The sequence below is a fragment of the Macrosteles quadrilineatus genome, unplaced genomic scaffold, assembly GCF_028750875.1.
Source record: "Macrosteles quadrilineatus isolate MER2022 unplaced genomic scaffold, UCM_ALF_1.0 Scaffold_1__1_contigs__length_201487025, whole genome shotgun sequence".
NCBI lineage: Eukaryota > Metazoa > Arthropoda > Insecta > Hemiptera > Cicadellidae > Macrosteles > Macrosteles quadrilineatus.
The window spans coordinates 17839215-17859498 of NW_026542594.1; the positions used below are offsets into that span (position 1 = coordinate 17839215).

At 33.8% G+C, this 20284-nt stretch overlaps 1 protein-coding gene across 1 annotated transcript in view; it reads left to right on the forward strand.

The window, feature by feature from the left end:
- Positions 1-1798: 1798 nt before the first annotated feature.
- LOC129004474 (ubiquitin conjugation factor E4 A) overlaps positions 1799-20284 on the forward strand; it is a 165325-nt gene continuing 146839 nt past the window's right edge. The window contains exons 1-4 of the mRNA XM_054433077.1: positions 1799-2726; positions 4210-4440; positions 13538-13696; positions 15642-15789. Of these exons, the coding sequence (XP_054289052.1) occupies positions 2142-2726; positions 4210-4440; positions 13538-13696; positions 15642-15789 (1123 nt within the window). The 5' untranslated portion in view covers positions 1799-2141. The remainder of the gene's footprint in view (positions 2727-4209; positions 4441-13537; positions 13697-15641; positions 15790-20284) is intronic.

A 20284-nucleotide genomic window follows, 5' to 3' on the forward strand; every position in this document is an offset into this window, starting at 1 on the left:
TATTTATATGTTGCGTACGTTGGTATTGTACAAGTAAATTGCTCGTTTATGTTATAAAACTGTGAAAATAAGTTTCTCTATGGATTCAATTCTGTGCGTTACTCTATGCTATATCAATTTTCGTCTTTTTCGCTGTTGCCCTCCCTCCATCCCCACCACTTCCACAAATGGGGTTCCAGGTTCCACCTAGAAGGATCAAGTCAGGATTTAGGGTTTAGTTAAGTCAGACCCGTCATATGCATGTACCTTGCAAATTACGGCAATAAAAATTTTCTGATTTCTGATTTCCCTCAGCTAATGAGAAGCCCGCCCACAGCTGTCGTAAGCTCGTCTATAATACCTCCCCTGTAAATACCGATGTTGAATAAGAGCACAGAAAACGTACTACTATAACCTATTGCATTTGCATGGCAACGCTGGTGGCGCTGGCGCTGCCTACGGATTGACAGGCAAAGCTCTCTCAAACCGCTTAATGCCAATGCTTTTTACCATGCGGTTGGCATTCTAGGTTATAGCATAGTAGTTTTATTTATTTATTTCCTCTCAACGGTTACACCATTTTACAGCGAATATATGGTATGTTACATGTTGTATCTAATAAGCCACAAAATATTGAGCAACAGTAACTATTCTAGTAATAAATATACAATAAATAACAAATAATATAACAATAACAAAAGCATAAAGAGATTTAAACACATTAACAATAATAGTATCAACAATTTTGACTAGATCAAGTACAAGTGATTGATGTTACAAACATGGCTGATATTGACAAATAAAACAATGAAGAAATGAAAAGAATTAAATTGTAGGACACTTGATTATGTATGAAGCCTGACTACATTGAGAAACAAGAAACAGTTGATGACACAGAGATAAAATAGTTATTTGTGTAACTAGTGGTGAAAGTGGCACTTTGCTGCACACGAGAGCAATGTTTACGCACGAGCCGCAGGCGAGTGCGGAATGATCTCGAGTGCAGCAAAGGCCTTTTCACTCGTGTTACACATTATATTTTTCCTACAGTCACTATAAAACATAAATAATTAGTCTTTCAAACACTATACAACACGTTTTTAGGTTCAGCTAGCAACACAATTACACAAATGGTGCCCTGGAGAAAGTAGTACCCGTGGTCCGTATCACTCCGCTATTTTTCCTCGGCAAGAAATGTGCTCCGTCTTTTGAGAATATAGTTCCGTATGTTTTTGTAATTTGAAGTGGTTTCCGCGCCTAAAAAAATGCTTTAAAGGTATTTTCTTGTTTATTAAGACCGTAGGAATGTTTTAAAAACGTTTAAAAGAAAAGTCCAGAAAGTTCAGAAATACCAAAACTATAAACACGAAATGACAGGTTAAATCGTAGTTATAATAGTCAATCAGCTGTTCATAGTATTATTATCTTTAAGTGTTGCCAACCTATTTCCAAGCGTACACGGATTACGTGCATAATAAAACCACGCTGTTTTGTTTTGTTTGGTTGGAATCCTGATGTGCGGCAAAGTATAAACCGTGCGGCAAAGTATAAACCGTACGGCAAAGTATAAATATGCAGCAATTAGCAGCTTTCTGTACTATAAACAGTACAGGGAAGCCAACTTTGTCGGGTGACTGTAGGAAAAACAACAACAACAACAGGGAGATAATAAAATTTGAAGTTATGTAGTACGTAGTACAGTAGTACGTTTTCTGGGATAAGAGTGAGCAATTGTTGTCTGGAATGGAGTGAGGAGTGAGTGAAACACTGCTAGTACTACTGTACTGTTGCTGTTGCTGTAGCTGTAGTGACAAGTGTTGAGTGTGACTAGTGTGAGTGTTGTTGTGTTGACGTTTTTAATGTTTGTTTTTATGCTTGCACGACGGCTGCTCGCTTGCTGTAATTGAGCAAAAGTCAAGTCTTAAACGTAGGCTACATTCGTGTAGTTGTAAACCCAGTATTGTAGTTTCTAGAAGTGATCAGGTTAAAGTCGGGTCTTAATTTGCTAGTATAATATGTTTTCTTATTTACATTTTAACCTAAATTAGGCCTACATTGCTTGAAACTTGAAACACGAACTTTATACTCCCTAGGAGGTTTAAATAGCCTATAAGTTAGAGTTAGGTTAGTTTTGCAGAATAATTTGTTTATTTTAATGCAAAATGTTGAAGAAGGACACATTCCGTTCTAAAATAGATCTTGAAAACAATCCATTTGCCAAGGTTTTTCCCAATATGGAAGCAGCAAAAAGGTACGCTAAAAAAGTGAAACAATTTGGAAGGACTGTCTTCTATCACGAACTACATGGTGATCTCGTGGGAGATGATCTAACACTAAATTTGATTGTGGAAGAAGTATTCAATTTAACTCTTTGTAATGATCCACCCTCTTTTAACCGAGGGGAGACACATTTAGTATACCTGAGTATTGAAGACATATCTGGTACTGATAAACTTACAGCTAACAACATTGATATTTTGGGATTGGTTTTGATGGAGAGGTTGTTATTGGAAAATCCTTCTTCACACTTGAAATCGTTGAAAAGCTCACCAAACATTCCAAATCATGCAGTTGAAACACGTACTATATTCTACTTGTTTGAGTGTTTCCGAAGATTACAGAAAAAGAAAGAAAATAAAAAAGAACTTCCCAAAGTGATTTGTCAAATGATAGATTTTGTCATACAAAATGCCGCTACAGCATTAAGTCAGCCGGAGGTGTATGAAAAACAAGATTTATCTCAACAGGTGAGTTTTCAAATGACAATTTGGTGGTACTGTAACTTAGACCTATAACTTAATTACCTCGTCATAATTACAAATTTGGATTAAATTACGGTACACGGTAGCCTACGGTACACTGAATACGACAAAGATAACGGCTGCAGTTTCATAAGTGTCCCGCAGCAATCGAATGAAATTTTTGACATAAGTTTACTTATAGATTATTTCATTCGATATATTAAGTTTGGTTACATCTTAGTTAGGTTCTTAACACGTTCACTGCGTTATATATTTTCCTGCATTATTCCAATGGTGCGTTACGAGATCTAGGCCTATAGGTCTCGTCCGCTATGATTACCCAGGTGCGATATGAGTCCCCGAGATTACGTTGTGCAGTAATCTTTTGCGCATCATAACCTCGCAAAGAAAGGAGAGAGAGCGCTGAGTGTTTGTTTATGTGAACCAGTACAATGTTGACAATCTTCAGCCAGCCCAAGAAGTGAATAAGTTATGACGTCATTGTACGAGACCCCGAGATCTTGTACTGCACAGCTGTAATAGTTCATTATTTATTTGTATTTATTCTTTTCCTACAATAACAATATTTCTTGGGGTTTCTTCTTTCATCCAAAGGTTGCCATAGTTACTACTAATCATCCCATTAGCCTCATGTGGTGCTTGAAACATCTATTTTTGATACGAGACCCAGAGGTCTCATATCGTGATAAAGTAAAAGTTTATTACTTCAGTGTGTTACGAGATCTATTATCTCGTTCATTTCATGTTTACTAGTTATTACATCAAGAAAAATGCATTAACTTGTACATATGTCCAGGTTTGATTTCTTTACGATAACTGTACGCCGAAATATCGATGTCATAACTTTAGGAAAGAAGCCAAACTATGGGTCCCGCACTACGGGCTAGGTACGATACGAGACCTCGGGATCTCGTAGCGCAGTGAACGTGTTAAAAACCTAACCTATCTAACCAAATGAAATAATTGTTAAATTAGGCCTAGGCCTATATCTAAAAATCGATAGGCTTATATCGATATTTTTCATTTAAATGTTCTGCGGTTCCGACACTTATGAAACTGCAACCAAGACAACTTTCAAGCTCCTAAATTAGGTGTGGTAAAGATTTCCATATAATAGGTGTGAATAAATTTGTATTTGCAGAGATCAATCAATTAGTAAAAGATATTTTTCTTTTTTTCTTTACAGTGTTCATCTAATGTTTTTAACAGTACCTAGGCCTACATTTGATTGTATTGCAATTGCAAATCTTGTCCCAAATAATAGCTAGAAATAAGCGTGTACCATCATTTGAACAATAAGAATAAGAATAAGAAAGTTTATTGCCATTGACCAAGTTGTACATAGGAATAGGCATTGTCAAATTACATTAAATAAAATAAAATATCACTAAACATGTTCATATATATAGATCCCTTTAAAACCTTTAAAACAAGCTAGGCCTATTAGTAATATGCTCATAACTTTCAGATTTTAGATCTGTTTGAAGAAAATCTCCCGCCATGCCCAGAGGTGACAGAGTTTCTTGGTGTTGTGGCAGACCGAATTTTCCGAGATGAAAAAGCAGAAGCAGTATTTATCGCATTTTCACAAATTTTGGATATGGTGCAAAAAGAATTAGATTCTTCAAATCTCCTGATATACAAACCTTCCAGATTAAGTCTGATACATAGTTTTGCGTCAAATACAAAGTTAGCTCAAGTAAGTATAAGTTGCCATATTCTATTCACTGGTCACTCAGTCATGTAGGACAATTAATTGTTGCCAGTCTAATTTTCCTAACCTTAAAAAATAAAAATGATTAAGCAAGTAGGCCTAGTAGCATATACACAGAATATAGTCTCTGTATCAATGTTAGTAACTTAGTTATATTCACCACCAAAATCATAGGTATATGGGTATTGTTTGCAAGTTTAGTTCAACATATTGAGGAGATAATCAATATCCCATCATTCCTGTTCACGGTTTTAACAGCACTGCAGAAGATAATCATGATTTCTCCACGATCCCAAGAACAAGAACATTTAAGAATTTACGGCCACAATTTGAGATGTTCGCGATATCACTTCATTTGCAAGTGATGTTCATACAGGGTGCGGCAAAAAACCCGATCTATTTTATGTAGCCCACTGTTCAGTAACAAGTAGTCTGAGAGTGGTGGGGTTAGGCTCATTGGAAAGCCTACACGATGCCATTATCTGTGGTCATAGAGCAGTGGTCACCTGAACATCGTGCGTTTGTTATCGAGTGAAATTTAAAAAGTAATGATTCAGTCATTGCAACTCAGCGGCAGTTCCGTGCATTTTTTTAAAAATTGGGCGACGTCTATTCATTCAAGTGGCACATTCATGTGGTGAGTTACCAACTTTAAAGAACAATGGCTTCTGCATTTAAACAGAAGCTGACAAGCAATCCAAAGTCAGATCAGACGTCAGACAACTGGACCGGGACCGGGAAGATTCCCAAATAGCCTATTGGGAGTTTGTGGAAATTTTAAAATTTTGAACGTTTTAACACATATTGACAGTTACAGAACCTTAAAATTATGTTACCTAAGTAAATTCAAACAGTTTAATCCAAGAGTTGTCATTCCATGCAATAATTTCCTGTAATGTATAAATGTATAAACAAATAGGGATTTATGAAACCGAATGGATTTTAATCCTTTAACTATACATACCCCCGCCGCAGCAAACCTGCAGACTAAGCGAATTTCCATTTGCCTGATTGGATTTAGACTAAAATGTATCCTTAAAAATATCACATTTATTCCCTATTTAAATAGAATCAGTTTAACACATACTTAGGTTTGCTGCAACAGGGAGGGTAAAAGTGTTTTTTTATGTAAAATGTTAATAGTTGGTAAGAAATAAAAACATTTTCCAAATTTGGGCAAAATATGTTAATAAACAAGCACACTACAACGGTTTACTTATTCTCCATAAGAATAACATGGGAATTTTCAATTAACAATTTTTTGGAATTTTATCCGTAACCATTAGGCGCATTATAACGCTACAATATACCAAATTATTTGTTTTTTTAAGCTCTACAAAATAGTTTGGAAAGAAATTTCAAAATATGTTTTTTGGGTCAAAAATAGGAAAAACCCATTTTTACCCCATAAAAGCCCCCATAAACCCCTGTTCCCATGGTCCGATCATGCTGGTTCGCGAACTCGTTCGAATAAACGTAGGTGTACACGTTTGTACCAAATTTCATCAAAATCGGATCATTTTTGCTCGAGTTATCGCGCTAACGGACACATATATATATATATATAAATATATATATATATAAATATATATATATAAATATATATATATATATATATATATATATATAAATATATATATATATATGAATTTGAACGGATGGTGTTTTTGGCCTCTAGGGACCTCAAAACGAAAAAAAAAATCGGTCCCGGGTCCAGGGCCCTGTTTCATAAAAATACTAGTCTAGTATTTACTAGTCCATGGACTAGTAATACTAGTGTATTTTACAAGTCTACGTTTCAAAAACCTACTAGTGTAAAATACTAGTTACTAGTGTAGGGACTAGTATTACTAGTGGTTTTTACTAGTGTAGACAGCAATGTGTTTCATAAAGTTTTACTCTTGTAAATTACACTAGTAAATACTTGCTATTTTCTACCAACCTCTCTTCACCCGTATTATTTGAAGTAGACTAGTATTTTTGAAAAGAGAGTTATTTCATTACACACATAATTTAAAAAATGAGTTATTAATTTCTTTTTTCAAGTCCGAATTGGTTCACGAATAGATCTGTGAGTGCTAAAATGATAATAATTAGATATAAATTACAATCAATAAATGTGGCGTAGTACAAAATTAGTGAAATTGAATTTTATAATGTATGTACAATCGCCCTATTAGAATAATTATAATTATAAGCTATCAATTTCTGTGAAATTTTTGTCTAATTTTACTTGAGTTAAATTTCATGGTTATCTCAACTATTTAGCTATCACAGAGAAAATATTTTTAAGCTTTGATAGAAACCAAATTAAAACCACATACCGGAACCGTTTTGCATACAAAGATGTACAAAAATGTATCCAACATTGCAACATTAGTCAGATTATTTTAACCCAATTAAGGCTCTCGGTTTTATTTAAAGACATTTTAATAGGAAATAATAGTAAGGCAATTTTAAAGAGGAGTTGCATTGTATTTTTGAGGTGCTTATTATTTGCTAAATAGCTAAAATCCTGTGATGTACTAACAATTTTGTAGGCCTATATTTGATTTTTGGGCGTTGAACTGAACTGCTTATCATAATAACATTACTTTTAATCCATTTCGGTATTCTGAATTTGTTAATCAAAGTAATAAAAAAATAGATGTTGATTAGAGCTGTTATTTTAATGTAATACCCCCGCCGCAGCAAACCTGCCGACTAAGCGAATTTCCATTTGTCTGAATTGATTTTCAGTTAAATATATTTTAATAACATTAGGTTTAACGAGTACCTAGGTTTGCTGCTACAAGGAAACTAATAAAGTGTGTTTTTGAGTAAAATATTGATAGCTTAGTACAAAATAAATAAATTTGCCAAGTTTGATCAAAATATATTCATAAACAAGCAAACTACAACATTTGACAATATTCTCCATAAGAATAACATGGGAATTTTAAATTTACAATTTTTTTAATTTTCTCCGTTACTAATAATCGAACAAAAATACTTTTATATACTAAATTATTTGTTGTTTTAAGCTGTTTAAAAAGGTCTAAAGAGAAATTGGGAAATTTTGTGTTTTGAGGGTCAAAAGTGAGAAAAACCAATTTTTACCCCATAAAACCCCCCGTAAAGCCCCGTTCCCATGGTCCGATCGTGCTGGTTCGCGAACTCATTCAAGTTTATCCCGCTTTACACCTTTAAACCAAATTTCATCAAAATCGGACAAAAATTACTCAAGTTATCGCGTTCACGGACGTATATATATATATATATATATATATATAAGTCTATATATATATATATATATACATATATAAAAATTTGAACGAATAGTGTTTTTGGCCTCTGGGGACATCAAAATGAAAAAGTAAATCAGTCCCGGGTCTAGGTCTTACCGTGCCACCTACGGTAATAGCTACTTCCCTATAGGGAAATTCGCTAAAAACATGTAAAAGTTTAATTAATGGAATAAGAGTATAGAGAGTGGCGCAGATTTGAACCAGAGACTCACCACGACAATCAAGAACTCAGCCTCTGAGCTACGCCCTGCCATAGTGACAATGCCATGTTTTACTATACTTGAAAACCTACCATTTGCTTGAAAACCATTGCTTGTAACGGCGTTGCAATTATTTGTTACATCAATAAACGTTTAGGCTTATTATTCATGGTTTGTAGACTCAAAATTAGAATATCACCAAATAGTTTGTAACCCAAATATTCTTATGCATTCGAATATTTGAAAGCATAGGTTAGGGTACGAAAACGTTCCAAACAAAATGTCCTTAGACGATTTAATTACATTCAAAATTTGAGCCTTCTTTTCTTTACTCATAGCAAGCTTAATTTTATATGTCAGAATAAAACAAAAACTATACAAATCACAGCGAATGCGGCAGCATCAGATCAACTTCCACCCAACAGTTGAGCGCCGCAACTAGGCCTACAACCGGCTACTACAATCACCGTGTTGATTGCAGCGACGCGCGTCGGCGGGCTCATTGATGAACATAAATAATAGCGGTTTGATAAATAATGTGTGATTGTTTTACTTATGTGTCTATATAGTTATTAATTAAAAGAAAACACTGCGTTTCTACAACTATTTACTTTTTGTATCAAATGAAAACAAAATTAAAACCCTTTATAAAGGGTTTGAAAACCCGTGATTGAGGTTAGAAATTTGTTTTGAAAGTTTACCTTGTAAAGTTGGTCACGTGACTAGTAGTTTTGGTCACGTGACTAGTAAAATTCACTAGTATTTACTAGCGGTATAAAAACATTTATGAAACACAAATTAGTAGGACAGGTAAATACGGGACTAGTATTTACTAGACTAGTAATTACTAGACTAGTATTTTTATGAAACAGGGCCCAGGTCTTACCATGAGTACTACGGTAATGGCTTATTCCCTATATGGGAAAAATTCGCTAAAACTTGAGGTATTTATACAAAGCATTGTTTTTAGAACTCATGTTTTAACATCCTTTGGTCTAACATATTCATAACAAACTATATTTTAAAATTCCCTGTTTCTCTATGTTTTCCAGCTCTACAATTTGGCATTTTGAAGCAGTTAGGCCCGTAAATTTGAATTGACCCTATCGAGCTACTTGAGGCCAAAGGTTTTGTTTGAATTTAGGACGTCTTAAAAGTAAGAGAATGTCTAGCTGACTACATAGGAAAAAAAGAAGGCTTATTCTCAAAAAGTTTCTTTGGAAGGAATGGACGATGAGAATAAAATTAAACTAGATCACATTATCCTTTATAAGATTCGTTGATTAACAATGCATGTAAACGTCAATATCTACGTAACAGCCAATTTACAGTATGTTTTTCTCTTTGGAAATACCACATTGCTATTTCATTTGTATTATTTGTTGCCAATGAAGTCACACGACCATATAGTGATGTGCGATACGGGTCAATGTATCGATACATATCGGAACGTGGTGTATCGATACGTGTATCGTATCCTCATGTATCAATTTTTATCTGTATCGGATAAAATATCGTATCGTATTGCTTATTTATAATTTTTTTTTTAAATTTAAATATCTCAAATATACAAGCTACATAGACAAATACTATGTTACTTACAAGCTTGTAAAGAGGGTTAGTGCTTGTAATCTTACCTCAGATAAGCCGTTTCCTTCCTGTGTCTTTTTATTTGTATCAAACATACATACGTAACCTCCAAATTCCGGTAAACCCTCAAAATTGGAAAACATATTAATATTGTTTTCCTAGTTTTTACACAGGGATAATTAGTTAAACAAAATACCCCCGCCGCAGCAAACCTGCCGACTAAGCGAATTTCCATTTGTCTGAATTGATTTTCAGTTAAATATATTTTAATAAATAACATTAGGTTTAACGAGTACCTAGGTTTGCTGCTACAAGGAAACTAGTAAAGTGTGTTTTTGAGTAAAATATTGATAGCTTAGTACAAAATAAATAAATTTGCCAAGTTTGATCAAAATATATCCATAAACAAGCAAACTACAACATTTGACAATATTCTCCATAAGAATAACATGGGAATTTTAAATTTACAATTTTTTTAATTTTCTCCGTTACTTATAATCAAATAAAAATACTTTTATATACTAAATTATTTGTTTTTTTAAGCTCAATAAATTAGGTCTAATAAGGTAATAAATTAGGTCAATAAATAAAGGTCTAAAGAGAAATCGGGAAATTTTGTGTTTTGAGGGTCAAAAGTGAGAAAAACCAATTTTTACCCCATAAAACCCCCCGTAAAGCCCCGTTCCCATGGTCCGATCGTGCTGGTTTGCAAATTCATTCAAGTTTATCCCGCTTTACGCCTTTAAACCAAATTTCATCAAAATCGGACAAAAATTACTCAAGTTATCGCGTTCACGGACGTGTATATATATATATATATATATATATATAAGCCTATATATATATAAGCCTATATATATATATATATATATATATATATATATATCTAATATATAAAATTCTCGTGTCACAGTGTTTGTCTGCAAACTCCTCCGGAACGACTTCACCGATCGTTATGAAATTTGGTGTGTAAATTCTGTAGGTATGCGAATAGAAAGTAAACTATTTCCCGTTTCGAAATTCTTAAAAGGGCTCCGCCCCAGTGGCTCTGGAGTTTCCCATGTTAACCTTATGAGAAATGGAATTAATGAATCTTAACAGCTGTTTCAATTAAACAAGTTGGTTCTGTTCTATGATGTTCAATAGCATTAAAGCTACAAGGATTACCAACAGGGTGCAGCACTATTATTTCTTTTACATTTATGACAACAGCTAATTTGCAACCAAAAGGTGAGTGAGCGTAGCGAACGAACTTCAACCTGGAGGCGAGTGAGCGTAGCGAACGAGCTAACCTGAAGGCAAGTGAGCGCAGCGATCGAGCTCCAACCTAAAGGTGAGTGAGCGTAGCGAACGAGCTCCAACCCAAAGGTGAGTGAGCGTAGCGAACGAACTTCAACCTGGAGGCGAGTTAGCGTAGCGAACGAGCTAACCTGAAAGCAAGTGAGCGCAGCGAACGAGCTCCAACCTAAAGGTGAGTGAGCGTAGCGAACGAGCTCCAACCCAAAGGTGAGTGAGCGTAGCGAACGAACTTCAACCAGGACGTGATTGAGCGATGCGAACGAGATCATCTTGAAAATTAAACTTAACGGTACTTTCTTTCCATCGGTCTGTCTTAGGGGAAACCTATAACTTTGGCGATACGAAGTTCGCCGGGTCAGCTAGTACATATATAAAAATTTGAACGAATGGTGTTTTTGGCCTCTGGGGACATCAAAATGAAAAAGTAAATCGGTCCCGGGTCTAGGTCTTACCGTGCCACCTACGGTAATAGCTACTTCCTTATAGGGAAATTCGCTAAAAGTACTAATAATGACGGTGGGTATGCCACTTACACATTAAATAGTATAATATGGATAATGAGGGTCCCCACCACTGAGCTATAATAATATAACTAGAGTAAACCGCTCTGTGTTTTAAAAACGTACCACTGTTTTTGATGGTTTTGTTTCAGAGCTTCTTGTTGTTAGGTTGGCCAGGTGATCGGTTGGTGGGATTTGTCAAATTAGAGGCAAGATCAAGATGGTGTCATCCTATTGTCTTGTTGATAGCAAACAAAAATATGTTAACATTATGATTGCAATATAAGTTTAATTATTTATTTTACGAACAAGAGCAACCCATTTTAACAAGACCATAAACCGATGGTCGTTCTTTATCAAATGCCATAGGGCAAAACCCAAGACTAAACCAATATCTCCAAACCAGGAAACTTGACTAGCCTATTTTCACCACATAGCTTGAAAAGAGGTAAATAAGTTAGTAGCCTATTTATTTACTATCAAAAACAATTTATAATGTTTCAAAATAACTTTAAATGCACAGGTTTTAACGTGCAATAACTTAAATAAGTTTTTTATACAAATCCTTGAAATAACGGATAGGCCTAACCTCAAATGAATAGTATGGTTAGGTTAGAATGAATTGGAATTTGACAGCATCCCACCAACCGATCACACGGCCAACCTAACAACACGAAACGCCGAAAAGAAACCAGCAAAAACAGTGGCACGTTTTTCTCTAATGTTTAACCAGAGAGTAGTGACTCCAGACTCCAGTTATAATCTATATCACAATGGTCCCCACTTCCATTAATGGTGGACCTAGTTTTGAGGTAATTTGCAAAACATAACTGAAAATACATGTTTTATCAGTGTTTTTGAAGATGCTAGGATAAAATATCAAATTTCCACTACTAATTTTGAGGGGAGGAAGATAGGAAGACAAATTTCTTACCATAAAAATAAGATTTATATTAATAAATAAACAATACGATATTGGCTATAGGTGTATCGATACGGGCATATCGATACACTCCCACGTATCGATACAAAATATCGATACACTCCCACGTATCGATACAAAATATCGATATTTTGCAGTCCTTGTATCGATATCTGTATTGATACGTATCGATACGCACATCACTACGACCATATAAACGAGGAGGCCCCTACTGTAACTGTCGATTTCCACGGGTTTCACCTAGTATATAATAATACGAAAAGCAAAGATATCATAAGTATTCAAATCCCATAAAACCTTTTTGTTTTTAATGTGTAGTCTTTATTGTGATATGTAAATTTTTTTTTCAAAAAACATTTTTTATTTCCTGGGTATTTAAAAGGTTATTTTTCTTATTTGTCTATTATATCAATTACAATATTTTTTTGAACATAAGAGTGTTTTTATCAGACAACTACCTCAGTGACCTAGTATTTTAAGCATTTTAACTTATAAAATTATAAATTCCCAGTTATTTAGTTCAATTACAATTTTGTACTATAATATATTTCAGTATTTGTGGTTGATTTAACCATATAATTACGGCTTTTACCTATTAAGTAACAGTTTTAAACCTATCTTGCTAATTAAGCATAAACTCCCGGGAATTGATGAATTTTGGGAATAGCCTATTTCCTCGAATTTATATTCCCGGGAATTTTACATCACTGGCTTTGAACATGTCTGACCACTCGGTTAAACTAGTTTTGAGGTTCGATTTTAATTCTTATCCCTACAGATTAAAGATCATTCATCTGTTTAATTTTGTTAATTATCCATACAGATTGGATAGTGGCACCGGATCGTCTCCATGTCGACCTAATTTAGGCTGAATCATTACTTTTTAAAACAACTCGATTACAAACGCGTAATGCTCAGGTGACCACTGCTCTATGACTACAGATAATGGCATCATGTAGGCTTTCCAACGAGCCTACCCCCACCACCCTCAGACGACCTGTCAATGAACAGTGCGCTGCGAAAAATAGATCAGTTTTTTTGCCGCACCCTGTATTTTCCACGCTTTCGCCGCCAGTGATACCTATTCTAGTTTTTAGTTCAAATTTAGTAAACTCATTTAGCCACGGTTGAGTTAAATGCCTTGGAAAATACATGTCACCTATTTATAGGATACGGTACTTTGATTTAACAGAGTGGGATTAAAGAACCCCTTACTACACCACTGGTCATAAAACTTATTTTTATATTTATCTAACTTTACAGGTTTTACTGAACCAAAGAAATGTCCGTTATGCAACTACTGGGCGTGCGTTTGCTGAGACTGCTCTTGGAGCTGCTTTCAACACCTCTGTGCTTCCCAAGTCCAGCAACATCATAGTTTCTTTGAGCAATTACGAGTTTTTTGACAATCCCCTGGATCCAGTAAGTTGATTTGCAAATGACCCAGAAAAGTTCATTAAGCTATCTACAGTTCTATAATTAGATTACCTGACTGTTCAAAAGGGTGATCATAACTTTTGTTTGAATTCTATACTGAAAACCATGTTGTCAAACGTGGGACTGTAAGGTACTACCATGACATTATTTTATATTGCTCAGTGGAAGGTTAGCTTTTATACAGGGAGGTTCAGCCCAGAAGCACCTTTATATTGTGTGCTTGATTGTTTATTTATTCATGGCAATATGCCATTTTACATTAGAGTGCAGTTTATAGTTCGGCCGCTTAGAAAACGACCTGCGCGCTAATGCTAAACAATGCTGGAGGAGGTCGTTTTCTAAGCGGCCGACCTATAGCATACAATTTGCAAGAAGAAGTTTGGCAACAATAAACATGCATATTTATAAACAGTAAGTAATGCAATTCAAGTCAGCAAATTAATATTACAGTACACTCCCGATTGACCGAGGTTGTTGGGAATGAGATACCGAGAATCTCAGATAACAAGGAAGTGTCTTAGATTTTGAAGTTAGGGGTTACAATTCATCATGTACCTGAATTGACAGGCACTACAATACCTGTTTTATAAAGTCTTCTTAAAGTGGTTTTAATTAAATGTATTTAGGAAAAAAAGAATCAAAGTGTTTTTAAATAGTGCTTAAAGGTATTTTAAATAAGTAAGTTTTAAACAATAGTCTTTAATAGAAAAAATATCAAACAACACAAAACAGCGTGCTTTTATTATGCACATAATCTGTGTACGCTTGAAAATAAGTTGGCAACACTTAAAGATATTAAGACTACGATCAGCTGGTGCAGCGTTTCCCATTTCGTTCAATGTTTGGATTTAACCTAAACCTAACTTAAAAAAGGTGTTGTACACTGTACAGTGTTTGAAAGACTAATTATTTATATGATTTATAGTAACTGTAGGAAAAATATAATATGTAACACGAGTGCAAACTGCCTTTGCTGCACTCGAGTAAACATTTCTCTCGTTTGAAGCAAAGTGCCACTTCGCCCACTAGTTACACAAATAGAACATAGAACATTATGGTTATGGTAGATGTGCTATACTATAGCTTACCGATACCTAAATTAAAAGAACCAAATTTTCTTAAACCGTGTTATCTCCCATTGCAAATGCAAAGCACGAGTATAACTGCAAAATAAGCATTTCATACTTATACGCCAACACCGTACAACACGGACACACATGGACGCACATGCTCATGCACATGCACATGCATGGACGGGTAATCTGCTAGTTTTTTATTTACAGTATTTAATGCACCCTGATCTTGTTTTTATTAGTTTCTGTAAGTTTGGAAATAATTTTTTCAGTTTTACGTAGTTTTTCAATTAAATTGTTTTGAACTGTTAAAAAATTGTAATGCAGTAAAACCTCACTACAGTAACTCGACAATTTGTTGACACAGAGGTTTTCAAGATCGGGGTTGTCGAGTTATCCAGAACATTGAAATTTATAATGGGTTTTAAAAATCAAAACTTTTAATAAATGAATTCATAACAGACTATTTTTTACATATCAATTTATAACTTACATGAGTTTTGAGTAAACATTCTTCAAAGAAATGTCGAATATTCAAAAATTAAAACTTGAAAAGTCAAACAAATTAATAAGAGAAAGCCAGCTAAATAAGCGCCCTGTCAGTGTCAGCTGTAGATTGTTGAGTTACAAAGACTATCGAGTTACTGGGTGTCAAGTTAGTGAGTTTTCAATGTACCTGCAAATAATTCACTGAAATACTTTTGCACAACTATTTCCATTGTATATCCTTGCCCTTGCAATGAAAGATAACAGAGGTCACATTCTACTTAAGATAGTTACATTTCTATATTGAAAAAGTTATTTGAAAGTAATAGCTAGATGCCACATTGACCATGCAACTGTTTTCTGAACTTTAGAACTTGAAGTTGTTAGAGTCGCAGTTGTGGAGTGCTACAAAGCAGTTGGTGGATTACCTACATGAGATCATGGTGCAACTGTTAAAGACTAGCAGGGAGGATACTCTCGCATGGCTAGGGGCATGTCTGGACAGGAACGCACCCCGTGGTAAATACCATACCTCCAGATATTATTAGTATAGAAATCGCTGTGGAGATTTGCTTCTTGTTTTTGAGTGAAAATTTAAAAACGTATGTTTTCATGTCCCTGGCCTTTTACTTCGTAGATACTGGATTTGTAGTTTATTATTATGTGTTTTAATATTTTTTGGGACGGGGGCAACATGTTACACACATTTATTTGGTTTTAAATAGGTTCTAGGTATTTTTTTCGTATTTTTAAAGTCTCGAAATTCACGACCATGACGTGTCCCTAGGGTACATTTTCCAACTTTCACGCTGTTTTTAGACTAATTATTCATGCCGAAATATATAAAGCCATATTTTTATGTCATCAATGGTTATTAAACTTAGAGAATATTATAATTTTATTGTCATTGCAAACTGACTACCATGACAAAATAAGTCTGTCCCTCGATTTGGCGTCACGACCATTTGGGGAAAATTTTCAACTTTGGAGCACGACAGTGGCAAGCCTGGCGTCGATGGAGTCAGTTGGTTTGAGAGACTAGTTCGGGGTGTACGTCAGGATTGTAGTGCTGGTCGTTTCGAGTTAAAAGGAGGAATTACAAGATTAATAAAGGAAAGATTGTGTTTTAGCGAATTTCCCATATAGGGAATAAGCTATTACCGTAGTACTCATGGTAAGACCTGGACCCGGGACCGATTTTCTTTTGTTTTGAGGTCCCTAGAGGCCAAAAACACCATCCGTTCAAATTCATATATATATATATATATATATATATATATATAGTTAAGGAAACAGTACAATTCTGACCGGCTTGTACAATTCTGGCCGGATAGGTCAGAATTGTATAACTAGAGGTCAGAATTGTACTGTTTTACTTTATAAACGGTCAGAATTGTCCTGTATCTGTACATGGTAACACATTTCGGTCTGGGCAGAGGAACATCCAGGTGAAAACATTTTAAATGGGCTAACCTAATAACACTTACACTCTAAATAATTTAAAAGTTCATCAACCAAGAGTTATTGTTGGTTTTTTCTTATATAAATTTTGTTGTTTTGATTTGTTAGGTATCCCAAATGTGAAACTATATTACTTGTTGAAACAGGGTCTAGAAACAGATTCCAAACCATAAAATATTGCTATAAGCTTTTAGTAAGAGTACCTACTCCAATGAGGCCCACTAGTCGAAATTAGCATAGGTACGATAGTTTAATCTTCAACCAGTGTCTAGGAATAAAATGATATAGCAAATAATGCATTCTTTTTAATTACCAATCCCATCGGTTTTGAAACTTGAAATCTGAGAAAATGTCACAGTAATATGTTTAAATTAGCCACAGAATCAATTTTCTGACCTTGCAAACAAGTGTCTGGGGTTCAAATCCTAAATCATAAAATCATAGTTTTTTTTTAAATTACCATCCGATTTGCCTGATACTTGAAAACAGACTGTTTTAATTAGGTATTTCTAATTTAGGGAGTAGAAACTAGCTATTATCCTGTTAGCTTTAAATTTGAAATCATTAATCAAATCATGGAGGTATTTTAGAATTAGTAAGTAAATTTATGATTTTACCATTTACCGAGCGTCTAGGGTTCTAATCTTGTAGCTTAACATTTTATTATTTTTATTTATTATCCGATTAGCTTGAAATTTAAAATCATTGTACGTATCAGGGTGTATTTCAGAATTTTTAGTATAACGATGATTTGATTATTTCTGAGGGTCTAGGTTTCATCTTATTATGTACAATAAAAACAAATTTGTTATTCATTATCCAATTTGCTTAAATATATTGACATCAGAGTACTTATAAAGGAGGTATAGAGAAACGTATTTTTCTAGTATTCGTGATAGAAACTAAATTGTAAAACTTGGATTTTATTCATTTAAAAATATTAGGTAAAAAGTTCTTAAATTATTCTTTAAATCCCATGTTGTGTGTTATGTGTGCTTCATAATAGGGGTTTACTTTTTTGTAGCTCAGTTTGACGGTTTAACACAATAAATAGGAGTAATTGTGTTTGGTACATGGACATAAACTCCTTGTCCAGTAACAAGAAAGATCACACAATTATGACCACTCGGCGCTGTCTTCGTAGTTTGAGTTGCACAGTGTAGGTATCACTCATCGAACTATATAACACAACTGTTGTTTTATATACTTCGACGGTATCACTTGAAACTACCGTAAGCGCAATTCACCCGCAGTGTAGTGGTCAAGCCACCCGCCTCTCTGCTGTCGGTCGGCGTGCCGGGTCGACACTTTCTTCAATTTTCTTAAATTTTTCATTATCGAAGGCGTTTTATTCTTCCATTGTTTTCCTTCATAATAATTTATAAGGTAACTGTTAATTGTACCATTAAAGTTCATGAACAACTGTTAAAGACTGAGATACTTTGATTACGCCCTCAAGATGCTAATTACGCATAGTTATTATTTACGCACTTCGTTTTTGGGATCAAGTTAAGGCACTTGTTTTATTACAAATATTTTTCCATATTATCATGCCGATTGAGATTCTTTATTTGACTGCTTAAACTTAACAAATGAAATTGAGCGTGGTGTTATTGTATTGACTATAGTTGCCAACTATACTCTAGAAATTCGCATTGATGTGAAAATCACCTCTTCTTATGAAATTTATCTATAAAGTGAAGTGTGAACTATACAGAACCAGCGTCAAGCTTTAGAGTCAGAGCTTCTAGCCGCCAATGTTCAAGTTGTAAAGGAAATATCTGCTTACCTCGGACATCTCAATCGACACTAATAACTGTTTGGTTGGTGAGCAAAATGTTTTATTAGCTTTGAAGTTTGAAACTTCTGAAATTGTATTTAAAAATTGAAAAGTGAGCATGACCGTTTGTTAAATGAATATGAGGTAATCCTAGCTTCAAACCGTAAGTTTATTGTAGAAAATGACAGACTGAATAAATTAATACATATAAATAGAGCTTTCAAATAATGCAGATACGGTTGAATAACCTAAGGTTTGTTCTCCAGAAAGAGCTCCACACCAGTCTACTAGATTTTTTAGTCTAGTCTGTTGATGAGGAAAAGTGGTTTCCTGATATTTTTGTTAATGATCACTTCACTTGGTTTAATTCTGAAATTTGTTGATGTATAAAAGATTTCTTGTTTGTTGGTCTTTTGGTCTTTAAGTGAGACATCTTTTAAAGTTGTGTGGTTCTGAGGGTCCATGTTGAAAGGATTTAATGTTTGATAATCAGAGGTTGTACTGCAAAAGACAACAAAGTTCTCATGTTTATATGCTTACACTGTTAAGCATAATAAATATTTATAGCTTAAGCTTGTGAGATAAAATAAGTATTACTGATTAAAAATTGAAGAACATATTTGAAAGGATAAACAATGTAATTACTGTAGAAATTTAAAAAGACAATGATTAACAGATAATCACAACAAAACAAAATTATATAAACCCCTTAAATAACTAAAATATTAAAAAAAATTAATGTGTCTGAGAAGGGTGAGGAATTAAAAAGTCAGACATTTGAGGTAGTAATGGTTACATTTACTTTAACATTCATATTTTCAGGGTATCTCGTAACTTTACAACTATAAATTTGTACACTGCTCTTATGTGACAATCTAGTCTCTGAGGATGAATATTAAGTAACATTTTTTTCAATTAGAAATATTTAATATATTGCCAGTTTTCTAACACTATAAATTATCAAAGTAAAACAGTGATTTTAGAAGAACTTTTAATATTCCAAGTAAAATTATGTAAAAAAAATCTTTTCCCCTTTTCTTTAAAAATATACTCCTAACACACCATATGGTAACATAACATTGTGTTGACTATGACATACACCTATTGATGGTTCCATTGGTTATTATGTTACCATATAATAGTAATTTCAACATTATTAAAGACTTTTTGAAAAAAAAATACGAATGAATAAAACGAAATATGGGGTTGCACTGCTGTTTGAATCATTATGGCTTGCTTTCAACATTTACGTTTCTGCACGTTTGTTTAAAAGTTGCAATAGCAAGGAAGTTATTATTTAGGCCTAATTTTTTATTATAAAGAAGAAAAAATTATATGAAAAGGTTTTTAAATATAGTAATAATTAAATAAATAACAACACCTACAGCCAATATGTTCACAGTAATTCCACTATCAGCAAACTTTGTACTCTTTTTTTTATTTCAATAGATGTAATCTCAATAAATTGGGAAACTAATATTTTCCTTACAATTAGTTGGAAAAAATTGTCCTTTTAGTTGAAGGAAAAAGAAACCTTATTAATTTATATTAATTGGGTTAAAATGCAAATGTGTTTATTTGTGTGAAGAAAAACAAACAAAATTATGTAATTTAATCCTTTTAATGTTAAAAATTTTGAAATGCTTTGAATTTTTCAGAATTACATAATTTATATGAATTAAATTCGGTATTTAGCTGCAGTATAGTATGTCTTAATTACCTACATTTATAAGTGTCACTTGACTTGATATCAAAGCTGTATCATAACCAATG